Source organism: Canis lupus, chromosome 13, assembly GCF_003254725.2.
Source record: "Canis lupus dingo isolate Sandy chromosome 13, ASM325472v2, whole genome shotgun sequence".
Classification (NCBI taxonomy): domain Eukaryota; kingdom Metazoa; phylum Chordata; class Mammalia; order Carnivora; family Canidae; genus Canis; species Canis lupus.
Window position 1 is genome coordinate 43,837,590 of NC_064255.1, and position 18,243 is coordinate 43,855,832.

General features: G+C 37.4%; 1 protein-coding gene across 8 annotated transcripts in view; it reads left to right on the top strand.

Annotated features, from left to right (window-relative positions):
- Positions 1–18,243, top strand: part of ATP10D (ATPase phospholipid transporting 10D (putative)) — a 100,097-nt gene that overhangs the window by 32,807 nt on the left and 49,047 nt on the right. For all 8 annotated transcript variants that reach the window (XM_049092932.1, XM_025435810.3, XM_049092931.1 and 5 more), the window contains 6 exons: positions 6,398–6,602; positions 8,528–8,613; positions 15,373–15,479; positions 15,766–15,897; positions 16,295–16,422; positions 16,544–16,796. In XM_049092932.1, the coding sequence (XP_048948889.1) occupies positions 6,398–6,602; positions 8,528–8,613; positions 15,373–15,479; positions 15,766–15,897; positions 16,295–16,422; positions 16,544–16,796 (911 nt within the window). The remainder of the gene's footprint in view (positions 1–6,397; positions 6,603–8,527; positions 8,614–15,372; positions 15,480–15,765; positions 15,898–16,294; positions 16,423–16,543; positions 16,797–18,243) is intronic.

Here is an 18,243-nt window from a genome sequence, read left to right on the forward strand (position 1 = left end):
AACATGCTACAGGAGTTCTACATGCTTCAGGGTGGAAAGGCTATCATAAGATGTTTTGAAGTCATGAGACTGTTTAGAGGTGACTTTGAAGTGAGGAGTTTGACTTAAATCCCCAGGGGAGAAAACATGAAGAGCTACAAGACCAAGCTTTGAGCCCAGAGGTAGGCAAGCATCTCTTTCAGCTTCTGAGGAGACTTGACAGGTTCCCTTAGATGCTGCCAATTTTCTTCTGACATCTCAAAGTATTTGGCACATTTCTTGGATTGACTTTAGGGTTCTCATGTAAACTCTTGAGTTCTTAAAATTGTAATTCTAAATTGGTCAGACCAGAGATTCTCTTCTGTTCTAGTTACCAAGTCTGAATACAAGACATTGAGGTTGTCGCAGTCTAGTTTTATTATAAAAAAGTATATTTTGAACAAATTTAAGGCTCTCTGGACTCACCAAGAGTTCCACTAGGTGACATAATGTTTGTTTTGTTTAGTTTACAGAGAAGAATAACTCAAAGGCTTGTCCTGATTGATGGTGGAATTGTCTTCCATTTTATGTGAGCCACAGAGGGAAGAGGTTAGGGCAAGCTGCTCTGATAAAAGTGATACTTAAGCTGAAACCTATAGGATTCTGGATTTTGTTCATTATAAGAATTCATCAGTGACTTTCTCAACATTCCTTTTAAAGATCTAGGAGTAAAACAAAGTAACTTTTTTTTTTCCTTTTAAGATGATGTGACTTATACTTAAAAATTTGGTCTATTTTTTTTTCTTACACTCATGTCTGATCTAAAGCTAACCAAAAAACTGACATATTATGTAGAAAACTGAAAATAATAGGAAAAGCTCAGGGTTTTCATTTTAAAGTCATGAGCATTTTACTACCACACTCCTGTGAATCATTTGATGACATTTATGTCTTTATCATGTGCCAGGATAGAGAGATGATGTTGATACAGTCACCCCTCAGAAAATAGCTATAGGAAATAGTATTTTATTTTATTTTAATTTTTTAAAAAGATTTTATTTATTTATTCATGAGAGACACAGAGAGAGAGAGAGAGAGAGTCAGAGACACAGGCAGAGGGAGAAGCAGGTTCCATGCAGGGAGCCCGATGTGGGACTCGATCCTGGGACTCCAGGATCACGTCCTGGGCCAAAGGCAGACGCTAAACTGCTGAGCCACCCAGAGATCCCTCATAATTAAATTAATTTCATTTTTCACTATTTGGAGTACATACCAGGATTTCAAAAAAATATTTATTTCAAAAATAGATCAATAAACATATACTGACCTTAACTTAATGCCAGTTAGCCATGTTAGGTGCTAAGAACACACAAATGGTCAATATATGGTCATCACCCTGTACAAGTTATGGCTGAAATATGAAAAAGAGACACAAACAGTACTTGCATAAGAGAGAGGTATGTATGTCCAGGTTACTATGGGAGCCAATTGTCGGGGTGGTTTGCCCTAGAGGAGGGGAGTCTTGAAGCATGATCAAGAATGAGTCAGGTAAAGAAAGGTGGGACAGGATACAAAGTGTATCAGACAGGATGCAAAGACATGGGGCAGGAGAGAGCACGTGTGTGAAAGCAATGGCAAGCCAGTGACGACGCTCACCGCCACATTTTACTAGCTCTGAAGACTTCTCATTGTGGTAGACTCAGAATGAGGCCATATTTCCTTATCCAATAAAGAATTAAAACTAATAAGAGGACCATCTTCTTCATTCAGCCAGAACTTCTTGCATCTACTTGGTTGTTTATGCTTCTGAGCCACTCTCACTGGAGAGGTCATCGTTCTCACAATCCTTTCTTCAGGTAAACTTCTAGACCCATTTTGCTTCTTTAAGAGTTCAAGATCACACAGCTCTGCTACATAAGCATTGGGTAACATTGGGAAGAACACACTGAAGTATTATTTTTTTTTAAGATTTTATTTATTTATTTATTTTTTTGAGAGAACGAGCAAGTGGAAGGGCAGAGGCAGAGGGAAAAGCAACTTCCCACTGACTGGGGAGCCCAATGTGGGGCTCGATTCCAGGACCCTGAAATCATGACCTGAGAGGTGGGAGGAAGGAGAGGGGTAAGAAGGGAGGGTAGAGAATGTAATCTTCTTACTTTAACAAATTTAAAGAGAGAAAGAGTAGGATTATGAATAAATTTTTCTGTTTGATATTTTTAAGCATTTTTTTCCATAAAAGGAAAAAAATTTATAATAAGCAAATAATGAATAATCCTTGCATAAAACAGCAGCTAAGATTCATCAGATGCTCGATAGTCACCAGTGGATCTAATTTTTGTATCAATGTAACATGGTTGGTACTATGAATGAACTATATGATCCCTGCCCTGCCTGTGTTTACAAATGAGAAAAACAGGTTTCGGCAGGTTAATTAACTTGCTCAAGGTCACACAGCTCCTAAGTGCCCTGGGATTTAAAACAAGGCTCCAGAGCCGATCTCTCAAGAAGCAGACTTTATTCCAGCTATAGTCACTTATTGGTGACCATCAAATAAAAGATGTTTCAGTTGTATATTAGAAAGGGAATTTCAAGAACCATCACTTTTGAAAATATCACAATAAAAAGTTGATTACCTTAGAAAGCATTTAGTATCATTTTAAGAAGCATGAAATTCTATGAATTTAGGAGATTCATGAATTTATGAGATAATCCTAAAATGTTAACATTAGCCAGTACTTAAAACTCCTAAAACCAACACAATGATTTTTTTAAAGATCAGAAAATAATGTAGGGTCCTGGAGGGAAGGCACTGTATCTATTTTTTTCCTTAAATTTGTCAGTACCTACAACACAAGTAAGGCACTCAAATTTGTTGTGATTAATAGTTTTGTTTTCAACACACTTCTATTATTCTTTAGACAAAACTTAAAACCTTATAAACGGCTGCTGTTTGAAAAGCAATTTTGAGAAAGTTAGGTTTTCCATAATAGCTCATTCCAACTTAATTGAGGTATAATAAAATTTAAATGCTTTGTTTTTGTATTAGTGTTTATTATTTCCCAAGATACTTGCCCAAAGACAAGCACCACGTGAAAGACCACATATTACAAATAAGAATTAAATTATCTGCACAGAAATGTTAATATGCTTCCTCCAAAACCTTGCACAATTTAATGCTTCATACTTTCACCTTAATTTTGTTGGGGAATAAATTTGTTCTCTCCTGTGATGTCTTTGTATTTCATAGGCATTTAAGTTAGCATATTTAAATCAACAAGGCATGGTCTTATAGCCTACCTTTATTTCTTTATATCCTTATAATTTGTTTCAAGAACAATTTGGGGGGGGATGTAAGTGTTATTTCTTCTGCAATACCAAACAAAAAGCAAATTACACGGAATAACAGATAAAAAGACAAAGAGTTACCAGATTCTATTATGAAATGCAATAGTAAAGTGGTATCTTGGGATAGACTTAAACAATTGAATAGAATATTGCATCTCATCTTTAAGTTTATATGCAAATCATCTAAAATAGATCTGGACTATGTCCAAAAGGAAACCTGAGGAAAAAATTAGACCAGGTCTCCCACTATGCAATTTTAATATTTACAAAACCATACAGTGTCCTAAGGAGTTCTCAAATGTTGGTCAAATAACTTAATAACGTGACAAACTCTAGCTAATAGTTACTACTAATCTATAAAAATCACCATAGTGGCTAACCTTTACTTAGCACTTAGAAAGGGCCGGGCATTATGGCTTACTGTTTTATTACTATTATATTCATAATGAAGGGAACCAGGGTTTAGCTAGCTTATGCAATTGGCCCAAGGCTATATACAGCTACTAACTGAGAAAATCAGGATTAGAACCTATTTAGAACAATTTAGGAAAGCAAACACATGTTATCAACTTTAAACTAGCACTAAAAGTCAGCAATTATATATAGACAAGAATTATATTTACAAATACATATAAGAAAAATTCAAAATAAATAAATCTTTAAAAAAGAAAAAAAAAGAAAAATTCTTCTCATTTGCTAAATTTGGGTTTGCTGGGTAATTTTATAACTGGTCAAAATCTGGACTTTGTTCATCATTCTAAAATACTATATCTGGGCAGCCAGGTGGCTCAGTGGTTTAGCACCACCTTTGGCCCAGGGCGTGATCCTGGAGACCTGGGATCGAGTCCCACGTCGGGCTCCCTGCCTGGAGTCTGCTTCTCCCTCTGCCTGTGTCTCTGCCTTCCCGTTCTGTTACACTGACGTTTCTTTCCCTCAGGAATCTCATGTCCTTACCTGATGTCATCTGCCCTCCAGGTACCTAGGAGTTCCACATTTACATTTGTACCCACGTGCATAAGATCAGAACCTTCAAACTGCTGCACATCTTCAATTTCACAGCCCGCTTCAGATAAATTTTCCAATCTGAGTTTATTATCTGCCCTCTTACACAACCAGTTGCTTCTAAAATTTAAGACGTGGTAAAAGGCACCATTCATCATCCTGTCGTACAAGTTAGAAACCATAGAGTCATGCTTGATAACTCCTTTACATGTAGTTCCATAATAAAATGTGGTATAGTAAGTCATAAAACATGTAAGTCAAAAAAATCCAAATATGTCTTGAATTAATCTTCTGTTTATCCCTGTTGCTATTGCCTTAATTCTGACCATCTTCAATCTTCTGAATTAATTCAATACATTGGTTTTTGGCCATTCCTACACCAAACTAGCCAGACACCCAAAATCCATCCATTACTCTGTCTCAGGAGTTAGCCAATAGAGGTAGTATCACGTACTTCTTCTTCTGGTGAACCTTGTGACTCCCCATTTTCTATGGAATGAAATCATTGCTCACTAGACATATAGGACTGAACCTTTGAAATTTGACCCATACCTATGTTCTTTGATGTTCTCTTTTACTTCCCTCCATGAAGAGTGAACCAGTGTGCACAAACACTAGGAAAAAGAATGGAAAGGACAAAATAAAGCATTTATTTGTCCTTCTCCTTGAACTAACCAACTCTTTGGGTAATCACGGATTTCCTTCAGTTGGATTCAACATGGTGCGTTAGTTATTTTGGGAAAATAAGTCCTGAAAATGTACTTGTTAGGTAGCCCTTTAAGCTAAATATTTCTTGAAATAACTGATATAATTCTGTAGAGCAGGAAATATCCAAGGATTGGCCCCAGGTGGCATTTCTATTTAACCTGATGCATAATTTAGAATATAGCTCCCAAGCTTGATAATGAGCTTGAATAAATATAAATATAAATATATATAAATATAAATATCTATAAATATAACTGAAAATAAATCTTTACTTTTGAAAATATAAGTGTATCTTTGTGACAAATACCAGTTCTTTATGGATATTTGGCAGACAGTAGGGGAATGAGACAGACTTTCCTAATATTGGTTGGTGGCATTGTATATGAAATGCTGTTTAATTGATGTGATGTTCTGTAATACAGATGTCCTCATTCTACTCTAAGGAAAATGCTTTCTGAGGCATAATTCATGCAGGGTAGTATGAAAAGGCATGAGAAGTATGGCAAAAACTTTAACATAAAGCAGGGTATTTAAGGAAACACAACCTCAAATGATGTATCTTTCCTTTAAAATGAATATATAAATAGGAAAACTGTACTTTTGAAAACAGTTAAAGTTGTCCATCCTCCTTTCTAGTGATCAGCTGCAGCAGACCCAGGACTCTTATACCAGCATTTCTATTAAGTAGTAATTAGAGGTGTTAATAGTAGGATAATAATTTTTTAAATGTTGAGTATTTTACTCATTTTATTTCATTTTATTTTTATTTTACTTCTTTGGTGTTTCCTTTGATTCATCCTATCTGACAGATGGGAAGCTCCCTGAGAGTAGATTATGTGTCTTGTGTATTTCTGGATCCTTGATACCTGACCACAGGGCAGCACACAGGAATTGTGTTACCCGTGAATGAACCCATCAAATGTTAATTTTATTCCAGAGTTATCCTCAAACAGCGTCGTAGTTCAAAATCTTAAAGGACCGAACAGCTGAGAAATATATTTTATTAGCTAAATAACTAAATTTTCAGGTGAAGCAAATTCTGGAATTTAGATGTTCTCTGGCTTCCCTTTTAAAATTCACCCTAGGGATCCCTGGGTGGTGCAGCGGTTTGGCGCCTGCCTTTGGCCCAGGGCGCGATCCTGGAGACCCGGGATCGAATCCCACGTCGGGCTCCCGGTGCATGGAGCCTGCTTCTCCCTCTGCCTGTGTCTCTGCCTCTCTCTCTCTCTCTCTGTGACTATCATAAATAAATAAAAATTAAAAAAAAATAAAATTCACCCTAATGCTTTAAACATGCTTTAAATTATACCCAACTTAAAAAAATGAGATTATGTATGTTTCTGTCTTAATATTCTCTTTAAATTTATTTTCCCCCCATTGTTAGGAAAGAGAAAAAATATGTGGACCAATGCTGGAAAGATGTTGCTGTCGGGGACTTTATTCGCCTTTCGTGTAATGAGGTTATTCCTGCCGACATGGTCTTACTCTTTTCCACTGATCCAGATAAAATCTGTCACATTGAGACTTCTGGCCTTGACGGAGAGAGCAATTTAAAACAGAGGCAGGTGGTTCGGGGATATGCAGAGCAGGTAAATTCTCACTTGGTGACATATGAACACTTTCTTTTTGGAAGATTTTCACAGGTACATATAAAGAGATCTTTAAATTCATTTTTACTATTACAAAATAGAAGCCCAGAGGGCTTGCTCCATATGCAGGTATCTGTGGGAGTGTTTTAGAGATAATAGGATGTAATGACTTTGAAGTTTACACGTTTTGGTCTGACAATCCTATATTTTTTGGAACTGAATTAAAGGAAACTAACAGAATTGTTTTGCAATTTGGAAAAGTTATTTTGCAGTGGAACTAATCACCTTCTGTCCGTAAAAATCTATAATTGCATCTATACGCAGACCTTTTGAGACTTGTGTAACTTCTCGTGCCACAGAGCTTCACATGTCATAGTGAGGGAAACAAGAAATTCGAAGTTATATTATTAACATGAGTTTGAATGAATTCCTACTCTTCTCTTTAATTACTGTGTGATCTTGGGATAGTCATTTATTTTATCCACCAGTTTATCTTAAAATAGAAATGATGATGCCCGTCTCATAGCATTGCTGTGAGATGCAAATGAAGCAATATATGTAAAAATGTCATGTATAGGGCTTACATATCTGTTTCCCTTCCATCTGTCTGGGTGCACTTGAGATGAAGTATTTTAAAATTTAATAGTCTTTTAAAAACTGAACTGTTAAGTCAGATCTCTTCCATTTTATACTTGTAAACCAAAAAGTGTTTTAGCCACATAAATGTCCTGATCTTTAGTAAATTTCATCATCTGATGTAACATTGGACCATCTTTCTGTGTCTGGATTTCATTTTAGATCCTGTGATTGATACGCCTCTCAGCTTGTCATTGTCTTTTGCGAGCATTTATGTAACTAAGACATTGGTAAAAATCTTGTACAGCTTGAGATTCTATTATTCACATACTACTAAGTACCTACTTTGAGGGTGATACCAGTTGATTAATCATCACACTTAGGGTTCAGTTAAGGGTCAGCGCTCTGGAATCCCATGACCTAGTTTGCATCCTGTTGGTAAACACTTGATTGTGTGGAGACCTGTAGCAAAGTATTGATCTTCTTTGTGTGTGTTTCTCTCTATTAATTAGACCTCATTATTGCACTTACCTCATGAAATTGTAAAGAAAAAAATAGTATATTTCCAGTACATAAGAGGGATTTTCGTATACCAGAAGAACTCAAAAAAATCAATGATGAGCCAGTCAAATCATATGATTATATAATTCACATTTTCCTTACGTTTGCTGTGATATGTTAATACTTAATGAGATACATTAGTAGTATTTCTTTTATTAGGCAAGCCTCATATGAGAGCAAGGAAATGAAATAAAGTTCACATGGCTTATTCTTAGGGAATCTGTACGTGTTCTACAAAAGCACTTGGCTTATTTGCTCATTGGTATCATCAAGCATTCTAAAGTTACCATTTAATCCATTTGAGATTTTTCTAAGATGCTGATGTCCGGCTTAAGTTTTTAAATAAAATTTGCTGGGATGAATGTATGGTGTTCACATATATGCTTAATCTCAGAAAGTCTCTGCATGATTAAAGAACAATATTTTTAGGTGTTCAGTGCCTGCTACCTAACAGAGTACCTGCTGTAGGAGTAGAAGCTTTCCTCTGCAGAGTCCTGCATGGATTCCCGTGTATGATTCAGACCTTCTCAACACCTGTAGATGTCTGTTAATGTTCTAGGACCATCCTGATCCCACTTACTCCTTTGTGATTATGCCTGTACTTTTTTCATCATTTTCTTTATTTGGGCAATTTGTGACCTAGATTTTGTGGTAAGGATGCATTAGTTTTATCTTAAGAGCTGGCGAAAGGGTAAACACTTAAATATCAAGGGTTTGACTTTGAATTATTCTTGTGTTGTGATTAAAAAAATATATATATATATAGGTATTTATTTATTATTTTTTAGGACTCTGAAGTTGATCCAGAGAAATTCTCCAGTAAGATAGAATGTGAAAGTCCAAACAATGACCTCAACAGATTCCGAGGCTATCTGTGAGTGGTACATGACTTACATTTGTTGTTGTGAGTGGAATTGTGTATTGCAATTATATTTAAGTCAATAAAATTTTTGTGTCTGTATATCCAAGTTAAATCCCCAGAGACCATGTGTTTAGCTATCCATTGATTAGCTTTATTTTAATCCTTTAGTAAATATTTACTTATGTATATTTTAAAAACAACAACACAAGCTCATTCTTAAAATAATTGTAAAATCTTTGTTGGTAGTGTAAGAATGTTTTCCGTGAGCTCCATATTAAGCCCAAGACATGTTGTTGGGAAGAGGGTATGTGGACAGAACTGGCAACCTAGGGGACATGATAGGATAGTGTCCTGCTGCAGAATTAGAGTGTCAAGTGGATGTTTTTGGCTGGCAAAAGTTAGCCAAGTGTTTGGAACATGTGTAAGAAAAAAATATGGAAAGTTACAGTGGTGTTCATTCTGGAGACTTCTCGCAGCATGTATATCCCTTTTGTGAGGGCAGCTAGAATTTGAGGTCTTACCTAATTTCAGGCCTGGCTTTGGCCACATAAGTGCCTTATGTCTTGAACCAAGTTATTTACTCTTTTTGATCTTCAGTTTCCTGATTTTTAAGGGGAGACAGACCTACTTCCTAATGGTGATCTTAAGAAAAGATGGTAGAGAAGATTTCCAACTCATTTTTGAGGCCAGAATCATCCTATACCAAAGCATACAAAGACATTTAAGGAAAGATCAATATTCTGCATGAACAGAGATGTAAAAAGTCTACACAAAATTATAGCAAATCAAATCCAACAATATGTATAAAGGATGACCCAGTGGGACCTATCCCAAAAATGCAGGGTTGGTTTAATATTAGAAAATCACAAGATGTAATTTACCATATTAACAAGCCATAATCAACAAATTGAAAAAGAAAAACCAAGTGATCATCTCATAGATGCAAAGCATTTGGCAAAATCTAATTTCTGTTCTTGCAAACTAGAAAGAGAAAGGAATTCTCTCAATCTGATAAAGGACGTCTGTGAAGAATCTACAGTTAGAATCATACTTAATGGTGTGAGACTAAATGCTTTTAATTGTTTTTCGCCTAAGATCAGGAACAAGACGTGGATATTTACTCTTACCACTTTTATTCAAGATTGTGCTGTGGGTTCTAGCTAACGCTGTCAGGCAAGAAAAGGAAATGAAAGCTATCAAATAAGAAGGAAGTAAAACTGTGTTTTATTTGTAGATGGTTTCATGTTCTTTGTGGAAAATCTGATAAAATCTACAGGAATTTAATAAGTGAGTTTAACAGTGTTGTGGGATACAGATCCACATACAAAAACCAGTTGTATTTCTATATACTAGCAATAAGCAGTCAGATGTTGAAATTTTTCAAAATGTAACTTATAATAGCATCAGAAAAAAATGAAATACCTGAGGATAATTCTGACAAAATATGTGAAACACCTGTGTACTCAAAACCATGGAACACTGCTGGGAGAAGAAATTAAAGTCCCAAATAGATGGAGAGATGCATGCACGTTGTTCATGGGTTGAGAGACTCAGTTATTATTAGGATGTCAGTTTTTCTCCAGATTGATCTGTGGATTCAGTGTAATCCCAATCAAAATCCTAGCATGGTTTTGGAGGTTTTTTTTTTTGTTGTTGTTGTTGTTCTTTTTTGTTGTTGTTGTTGTTTAAGGAAATCGACAACTTTATTCTAAAAGTTTTTGTGAGGATTCAAAGGACCTGTATTAACCTAAAACAACTTTGAAAAAGAACAGAGTGGGAGGGCTAATGCCACCTGATTTCAAGACTTATTTTAAAGGTACAATAATCAAGTTAGTGTCATTTTGGCCTAAAGACAGGCCAGTAGATGAGAAGAGATGAAAGAAATTGACCCACACAGCTGGTTTTTTGTTATCTGTAAATGTGCCTTTAACAAAGATACACAAGCAATTTGGTGAAGAAAGATTCCTCTTTTCAACAAATGATGCTACTGCAATTGGATGTGCATATTCTTTTTTTTTTTTAATTTTTTATTCATTTATGATAGTCACAGAGAGAGAGCGAGAGAGAGAGGCAGAGAGAGAAGCAGGCTCCATGCACCGGGAGCCCGATGTGGGATTCGATCCCGGATCTCCAGGATCGCGCCCTGGGCCAAAGGCAGGCGCCAAACCGCTGCGCCACCCAGGGATCCCTGGATGTGCATATTCTAAAGAATAAACTTCAAGCCATACTTCTCACTATGTAAAAAACTTAGCTAAAACTGGAGCCTATGGTTAAATGTAAACCTAAGATTAGAAGCTCTGTAAACATAGAGGGAATGTAAGGGAAATCTTTGATACCTTAGGTTAGGCGAAGATTTCTTAGACACAACACCCAAAGCACAATCCATAAAAGGACAAAAAAAAATGCAAAAAAGAATCTGTCAAATCAAAACTGTTTTCTCTTCCATGCTACTGTTAAGTGAATGAAAAGATAAGTCATGGACTGGAAGAAAATATTTGCAATGCATGTATCGGTTGTAAGACTTGTGTTCAGAATATGTAAAGACCTCTCAAAACTGAGTAATAATACAAACAATATGTTTTTTTAAATGGCCAAAAAAAATGTGAACAGACACTTCACCAGAAAAGGTTATGTAGATGACAAATAGCGACATGAAAAGATACAAGTTAAAACCACAAAGCTGGGCAGCCCGGGTGGCTCAGCGGTTTAGCACCGCCTTCAGCCCAGGGTGTGATCCTGGGGACCTGGGATCGAGTCCCGCATCGGGCTCCCTGCGTGGAGCCTGCTTCTCCCTCTACCTGTGTCTCAGTCTCTCTCTCTGTGTCTCTATGAATAAATAAATTAAATATTAAAAAAAAAAACACAAAGCTACAACTGCTACAGTTCAACAGACCTGACTATACAAGAGTGTAGAGGAACTACAATGCCCAGATCCTGCTTGTGGGATATATAACGTACAACCACTTTATTATTTTTTTAAAGATATTTATTTATTTGAGAGCAAGCGAGAGAGATCGAGTTGGGGGGGTAGGGGGAGAGGGAGAGGGAGAAGCAGAAGCAGGCTCTGCACTAATAAGCAGGGAGCCCGACGTGGGGCTCGATCGCAGGACCCTGGGATCACAACCTGAGTCGAAGGCAGATGCTCAACTGGCTGAGCTACCTGGGTGCCCCAAAGTACAACCACTTTAACGAACAATCTGGAAGTTTCTTAAAAAGTTTAGGCAGGTGTTCACTCTGTGATCTGGCCATTCCACTCCTAGGTAGTTACCTAAGAGAAAATAAAACATTTCTTCATGCGGTAACCTGCACACAGACATTCACAGCAGCTTTATTTGTGAGAGTCCCAAACTGGAAATAACCCAGATGTCCATCAATAGGTGAATGGAGAAACAAATCGGATATCTTTAATGTGGGGTGCTACCGTGGGGTGCTACTCACCAGTGTTCCATGCAATAGCATGGGTGCATTTTAGACTCTCACGCTGAGTGAGAGGAGCCAGGTGGAAAAGAATATATACTATGTGACTCGATGTTTAAGACTGTTTGAGAAGAAAAGCTTAAATTATAGCGAGGGAAAGCAACTTAGCGAGTTCCTTAACCCAATTTCTGGAACTGGAGTCCTGGTCTACCTTATCAGTCTGTCTGTCTGTCTGTCTCTCTCTTTCTCTCTTCATCCACATCAGACATGACTTTTTCTTAACAGACATAATAGAACGTCATTTGCTGTTGTGGGTACTCAGTCTCGCCCTAAGCCCTTACATAGTTCTAGGGCCCCACTCACCTCCTGGCTTTCCTAATTACTGCTTGCTTCCAGGTTCCCTGATGCCATCTTTGCCTGCTCTGTGGTTTTTCCATCCGCCATGGGCTCCTCTGATGTCTGTCTGCTTCAGGTGTGGTGCCTTACTTTCTGCTCAGCCTGGGCTGACCCCTGGAACTGCCTTCCTCTAGGAATCCACAACCAAGAGGCGCTCTCTGTGTCCTGTCCCTCCCTCAGATTCTGGACTTCCCCGGGTCTCTGAGACCTGGCTTTAGCAACCTGCAGGGAAGCACTGAATGAGACAGCCCAGAGAGATAAAGTGATTTTTTTCTTTTTAAGATTTTACTTATTTATTTATGAGAGACACACAGAGAGAGGCAGAGACACAGGCAGAGGGAGAAGCAGGGTCCATGCAGGGAGCCCGATGCGGGACTTGATCCTGGGTCTCCAGGATCACACCCTGGGCCTAAGGCAGGCGCTCAACTGCTGAGCCACCCAGGGATCCCAGATACAGTGATTTTATGAGCAATTATTTTTATCCACTAAACTAACTCCTTATCCCTTTCCTGCTTTGTGGTCTGTTTTCTAAAATCGACAAAAATGGAGATTCTCAAGCTCACTTTCTATATGGTGACTTCTCCCATCTCACTCTCAGGTAGACCTTTCTCCCTATTTGTGCCCACAGTGCATGCTGAATATCAGATTTGTATCCTGTTATCTATAATAATTATATTACACTTCGATATTCCTCTATCCCCCACCTCCCCTTAAACCACAGAAGCCAAGACTGTGTGTGTTTTTCTATTCCCAGCATCCGAGTGGGAGTGCTGGGCACACAGCAGGTGTTACCCAGCTCCTTCAGTGGATGAGAGCTCTACGTGGACAGTCGGAGCTTCGTGTAGAATCCAAAGGTCCCACGTCATAAGTGCCAAATATATACCTGTCATGTGCAAGACCTGCTTAATGTTTGAGCAGATGCACTTATGACGGAAGTTGGGCTTTGATCTAATGATAGTAACCTAGAGTGATATAATGGTGGAAAATAAGGATCCCAGGGGGAAAATAATCTTAAATCTTACTGAGGAACTTTGGAAATGTCGTTGTATATTAAATCTGTTCCTATAAAGGTTCTAGGGATAATGAAAATGCTATATTGATGAGGATTGTGTGGTGCTTGCCTGGGAATACTACATGGAAATGTGAATGTTGGGACTTAAATTCTTCATCCGTAAAACCAGAAAGTTGAATTACACTCCTAGCCCTGACTTGGACTCTGTGGTTGTACATTAAACCCCTTATGTTGAAAGAATATAGACCTGCACCCTTAGAATAAGGTGTTTACAGATTATAGGAGTGAAGTGACAAATCTTATATTCTTTGTCCTTTGTATGAAATCTTCTTTGAAGAGTTCTTTCCTGTCCCTTATAATTCCAGATAGCAAGGATACCAGATACGGTGACAGTTTTCCTACATGTATAAAAAAGAAGAAAGAACTTATTGAGTGAAATCTATTCCCTAGGAAACAGTCTAATTTTAATGTTGAAATTAAAAGGGCATTTTCAAAATAGGTGAAATACATTAATCTTTATTTTTTAAAAAGTATCCAGTTATTTTTCTCTGTATTTTTGCCACAATCCTAAGTGAATCAAGTAGTTCCTTTGGTAATTTTTAAACTGTTTATTACAGAAAGTTGCAAGCATGCAAAAGCAGAAAGAAAAATATAATGAACACCAATAGGCTCTCCCCCGTTTTAACTATTTCATAATTTTGCCAACTTTGTTCAGTTATCTTCCTGTTTCCTTCCCCATTAGCATTTTGCTGTAAATACCTCACTGTGAATACGTAGCAGTAAAGGACCGGGGCCGTAACATCATTATCACACCCAACTAAATTAAGAATAATTTCTAGACATCATTTAGTACCTAGTTTTCATTCAAGTTTCTCAGTTACCTCAAAAAAGTCTTTGTAGTCTGGGTATCCTAACCAGGATGAGAACAAGGTCTCATTTGGCCCGTTTCATTTGGTTGATGTGTCTCTAAATTTTTCCTCCCAAGAGGTTAGGTCATCTAGCTGATAGGATTTACCCCTCTTTCTAGACTGAGCTGATTGCCTCCTTCTGAGTTGAGTCCTGCCTGCCTCTCCTTGTGCCCCTGTGCCATCCATTTGTTGAACAAACCAGGTCATTGCCTGCAGCTTACCGCACTTCGTATTTGGCAGACTGTGTCCTTGTGGTGGCAGTGAACATTGTTTTCTGACCCTCTGACTTCCTGTTAACGGTCCCAGAGGCACCTTCGAATCTGATGAAAGAAATAGTTTCTCTTTCTACAAAACACATCCATGCACATGCGTACATGCAGGAAATATTGCATATAATTTCAAAGGCTTCACAGATCTCTTGATGCCGTCGTCCCCAGGTCGATTTGCTGTTATAGAGGCTTGACTAAGGATCCTGTGGACGGACACACATGCTTCTTATTCCATGCCATCTGGAGGCCTGTGATGTCCCTGGTCCCCTTGGTAGTTCTGTTAAGACTGGCGCTGTCGACCTTATCCTTTCATTATAAAATTCCTCATCAGCCTGCCACCTCTTGATTTTAGCTGCCCCAGGTTACCATGGCCTAGAATAATCCTTGATTCCATCCGGGTTGAAAATGGTAATTTCCTAACTCTATCAAGGATTTTTCCCTTGTCTGTTACCAAATTATTCTGAACTATATTTCGTACTAGAGTAGCAGTTCCTTATTTGGAATTATTTTTGAGTTTTCTGTAGAACTAGAAGTGGACAGAGAGTAATAGAAGACATTGGCAGTTAAAACTTGTTGCATCTTTTTCTGAGCCAAAGCAAAATAATAGAATAAATGGCCCAGAGATTTGAAACCATTCTTGTGAACTGCTTGACTTAATATTCTCAGTCCAGAAAACTCAATATCCATGATTTTTATTTTTACATTCCCATTTTTGCTATTTCTCCCCTCCCTTTTGCTATTTAAAAAATGAATGCTGTCTTTCTTACAGAGAACATTCCAACAAAGAACGCGTGGGTCTCAGTAAAGAAAATTTATTACTTAGAGGATGCACCATTAGAAACACAGAGGCCGTTGTGGGCATTGTGGTTTATGCAGGTTAGTTACACTTCTGATTTTCGCTGTTGTCTCCTCTGTGTGTTTTTTTTTTTTTCAAGTTAACATTTTCCTTTTATTCAAAATGCAGTCTGCAAAAGCAGGAAGGAAATTTTGTCTTAATAAACTTAATCCTTGGTCTCTGCTTTTCTAAATGGATCACAAAAGCAAACGAAATTAGCAAAATGTATTATGCAACTTTATTAAATTACCTCCCACAGAGATGTAAAACTATGGTATTTGCTACCTGGCTTTAATTTGCACATTTTCTGACATGTTACCTATGTAGGCCACGAAACCAAAGCAATGCTGAACAACAGTGGTCCAAGGTATAAGCGCAGCAAATTAGAAAGAAGAGCAAATACAGATGTCCTCTGGTGTGTCCTACTTTTGTTTGTGATGTGTTTAACTGGTGCATTGGGTAGGTAAAACATGATTTTTTTTACTGACATCTTGGCAGCAAGATATTTATTTAAAAGTATTGTATTTTCAATTTATGAATATTCAACTTCTGCAAAGATTTTATTTGCCACTAATTTTTTCCCTCACATCTTTATCTTTCTCATTCCTTGATCTGAAAGGCATTAATTTGCTTATATTCAGGAAAATGTGGCCACAGTAGGAAAGGGACCTGGGAAGGGATTTAAAGAGAGACAGAGACGGAAGAATGTGGAATCTTTTGAATTTCAGTTTGTTTTAAAAAATAAACAGTTAGTGTTGAACCAAAATCAACTACTCTTACTCCTCTTTAAGAGTGAAGTTCTATATTTATACAATATATATGGAGCATCCTTTTCATGTCTGTGTGTTTTTTAAAGGTCATGGAATCTGGTTGAGTAAATATGAAAACATAATATTTTTTAATATCCCTGAGCCTGATGGACATATCATATCACCGGTGTTGGCAGGATTCTATATGTTTTGGACCATGATCATTTTGTTACAGGTAATTTCTGTTGGGCTCACCAGAGTGTTTTAAGATCTTTGTTACTTACCCAGCTATATTTGGTTTCTCAAACTTTCTTTTCCCTCTCTAACATTTTTTTAAATTACTGGGTTCCTCCTAGGTCTTGATTCCCATTTCTCTCTATGTTTCCATTGAAATTGTGAAGCTCGGACAGATATATTTTATTCAAAGTGATGTGGATTTCTACAATGAGAAAATGGATTCCACCGTTCAGTGCCGAGCCCTGAACATCACCGAGGATCTTGGACAGATTCAGTACCTCTTTTCTGATAAGACAGGAACTCTCACTGAGAATAAGATGGTTTTCCGAAGATGTAGTGTGGCAGGCTTTGATTACTGCCATGAAGAAAATGGTGAGTGTTCGGTTTCTCTGAAAACCAACCTTAAGATTGGTCTTTTTTGGCACCCACTTAAAGGTTTGATAATTCTAGCTTTGAGGTGCTATATTTAAGCATTAGGTACTTACCTCACCCTGACAGGCGTTAAGCTTCCATGTTCTTTCCGAAACTAGTAGGTCAGAGTCAAGGAGTCTACTGCCATAGTTTCTTTGATTGCAAAGTAAATTACTACTAGTAGTAGAAGATTGGGGATTAGGTAGGGTGAGAATACAGTATTATAGATCCTTGTGAGAATCTAATGAAACTGTGGACCATCTCCCTAAGAAATATTTTGAAAATAATTCCAAAGGGAGGGACCATAGCCTCTCTCTAACTCATCACATCGTTTAGCCCATAGATATCCATTGATTCATGGTTAGGAACACTTAGTTTAAGAACAAATATGATGAGCTAAACTTCTGAGGCTAAGGGAGTAGATACACAAATGACAAGTTTTCTTTAAAGAACTGAACTTCGGGATCCCTGGGTGGCGCAGCGGTTTGGCACCTGCCTTTGACCCAGGGCGCGATCCTGGAGACCTGGGATCAAGTCCCACATCGGGCTCCTGATGCATGGAGCCTGCTTCTCCCTCTGCCTGTGTCTCTGCTCTCTCTCTCTTTCTCTGTGTGACTATCATAAAATAAATTAAAAAAAATTAAAAAAAAAAAGAACTGAACTTCATTAATTTAGTTATTTACAAAATGAGTGTGCACTTCTATGAAAATAATTCTGAGGGGATCCCTAAAGTAGCCTTAATGAATTAAAGACCTTACTCTCTAGAGGGTTAACTGCCATTAACAATATGATGAATATACAATTCTCCATATTCTTTTATATGTGAACATATGTATTTGCACATTTTCCCTTTTATACTTTAGAACATGTTTAATATTTTTTTTTTGCAGTTTGCTTCTTTTATTCAACAGTATCTCATGGACTTTGTTTCCAAGTCATAATACATAGTGCATTGTATGTGGTCAGGCTTACTTTGCTATTATTACAATACTTGCAGCCAACTTACTCAATTATCACTCATTCAACGTATATTGTGAGCCCCTAATATGTGGCACAAGTCCCTTAATCTCATGTAGCTTAAAATAAAATTCTTCATGTAATATGCATTTTTGTACATATCTTATTTTTATAACCTACATTTCTAGAAGTGATATTATTGGCTCCAGAGGTATGCACACATAAAACTTTTATAGATCCTATAAAATTTACCTCTAAAATATTGCTAATTACATTCCCACAACCCAGAAAAACAATACCTGCTTTTCACAACAACCATAATGAGATGAAGTTACTCCTTTTAATCTGTGTGATTTTTGTAGGTTCAGCACTTTGTTGTCTTACTTTATCTCTGATTAGCCATGAGATGCTTAACTTTTTATGTGTTTATTGGCCATTTGAATTTCCTTGG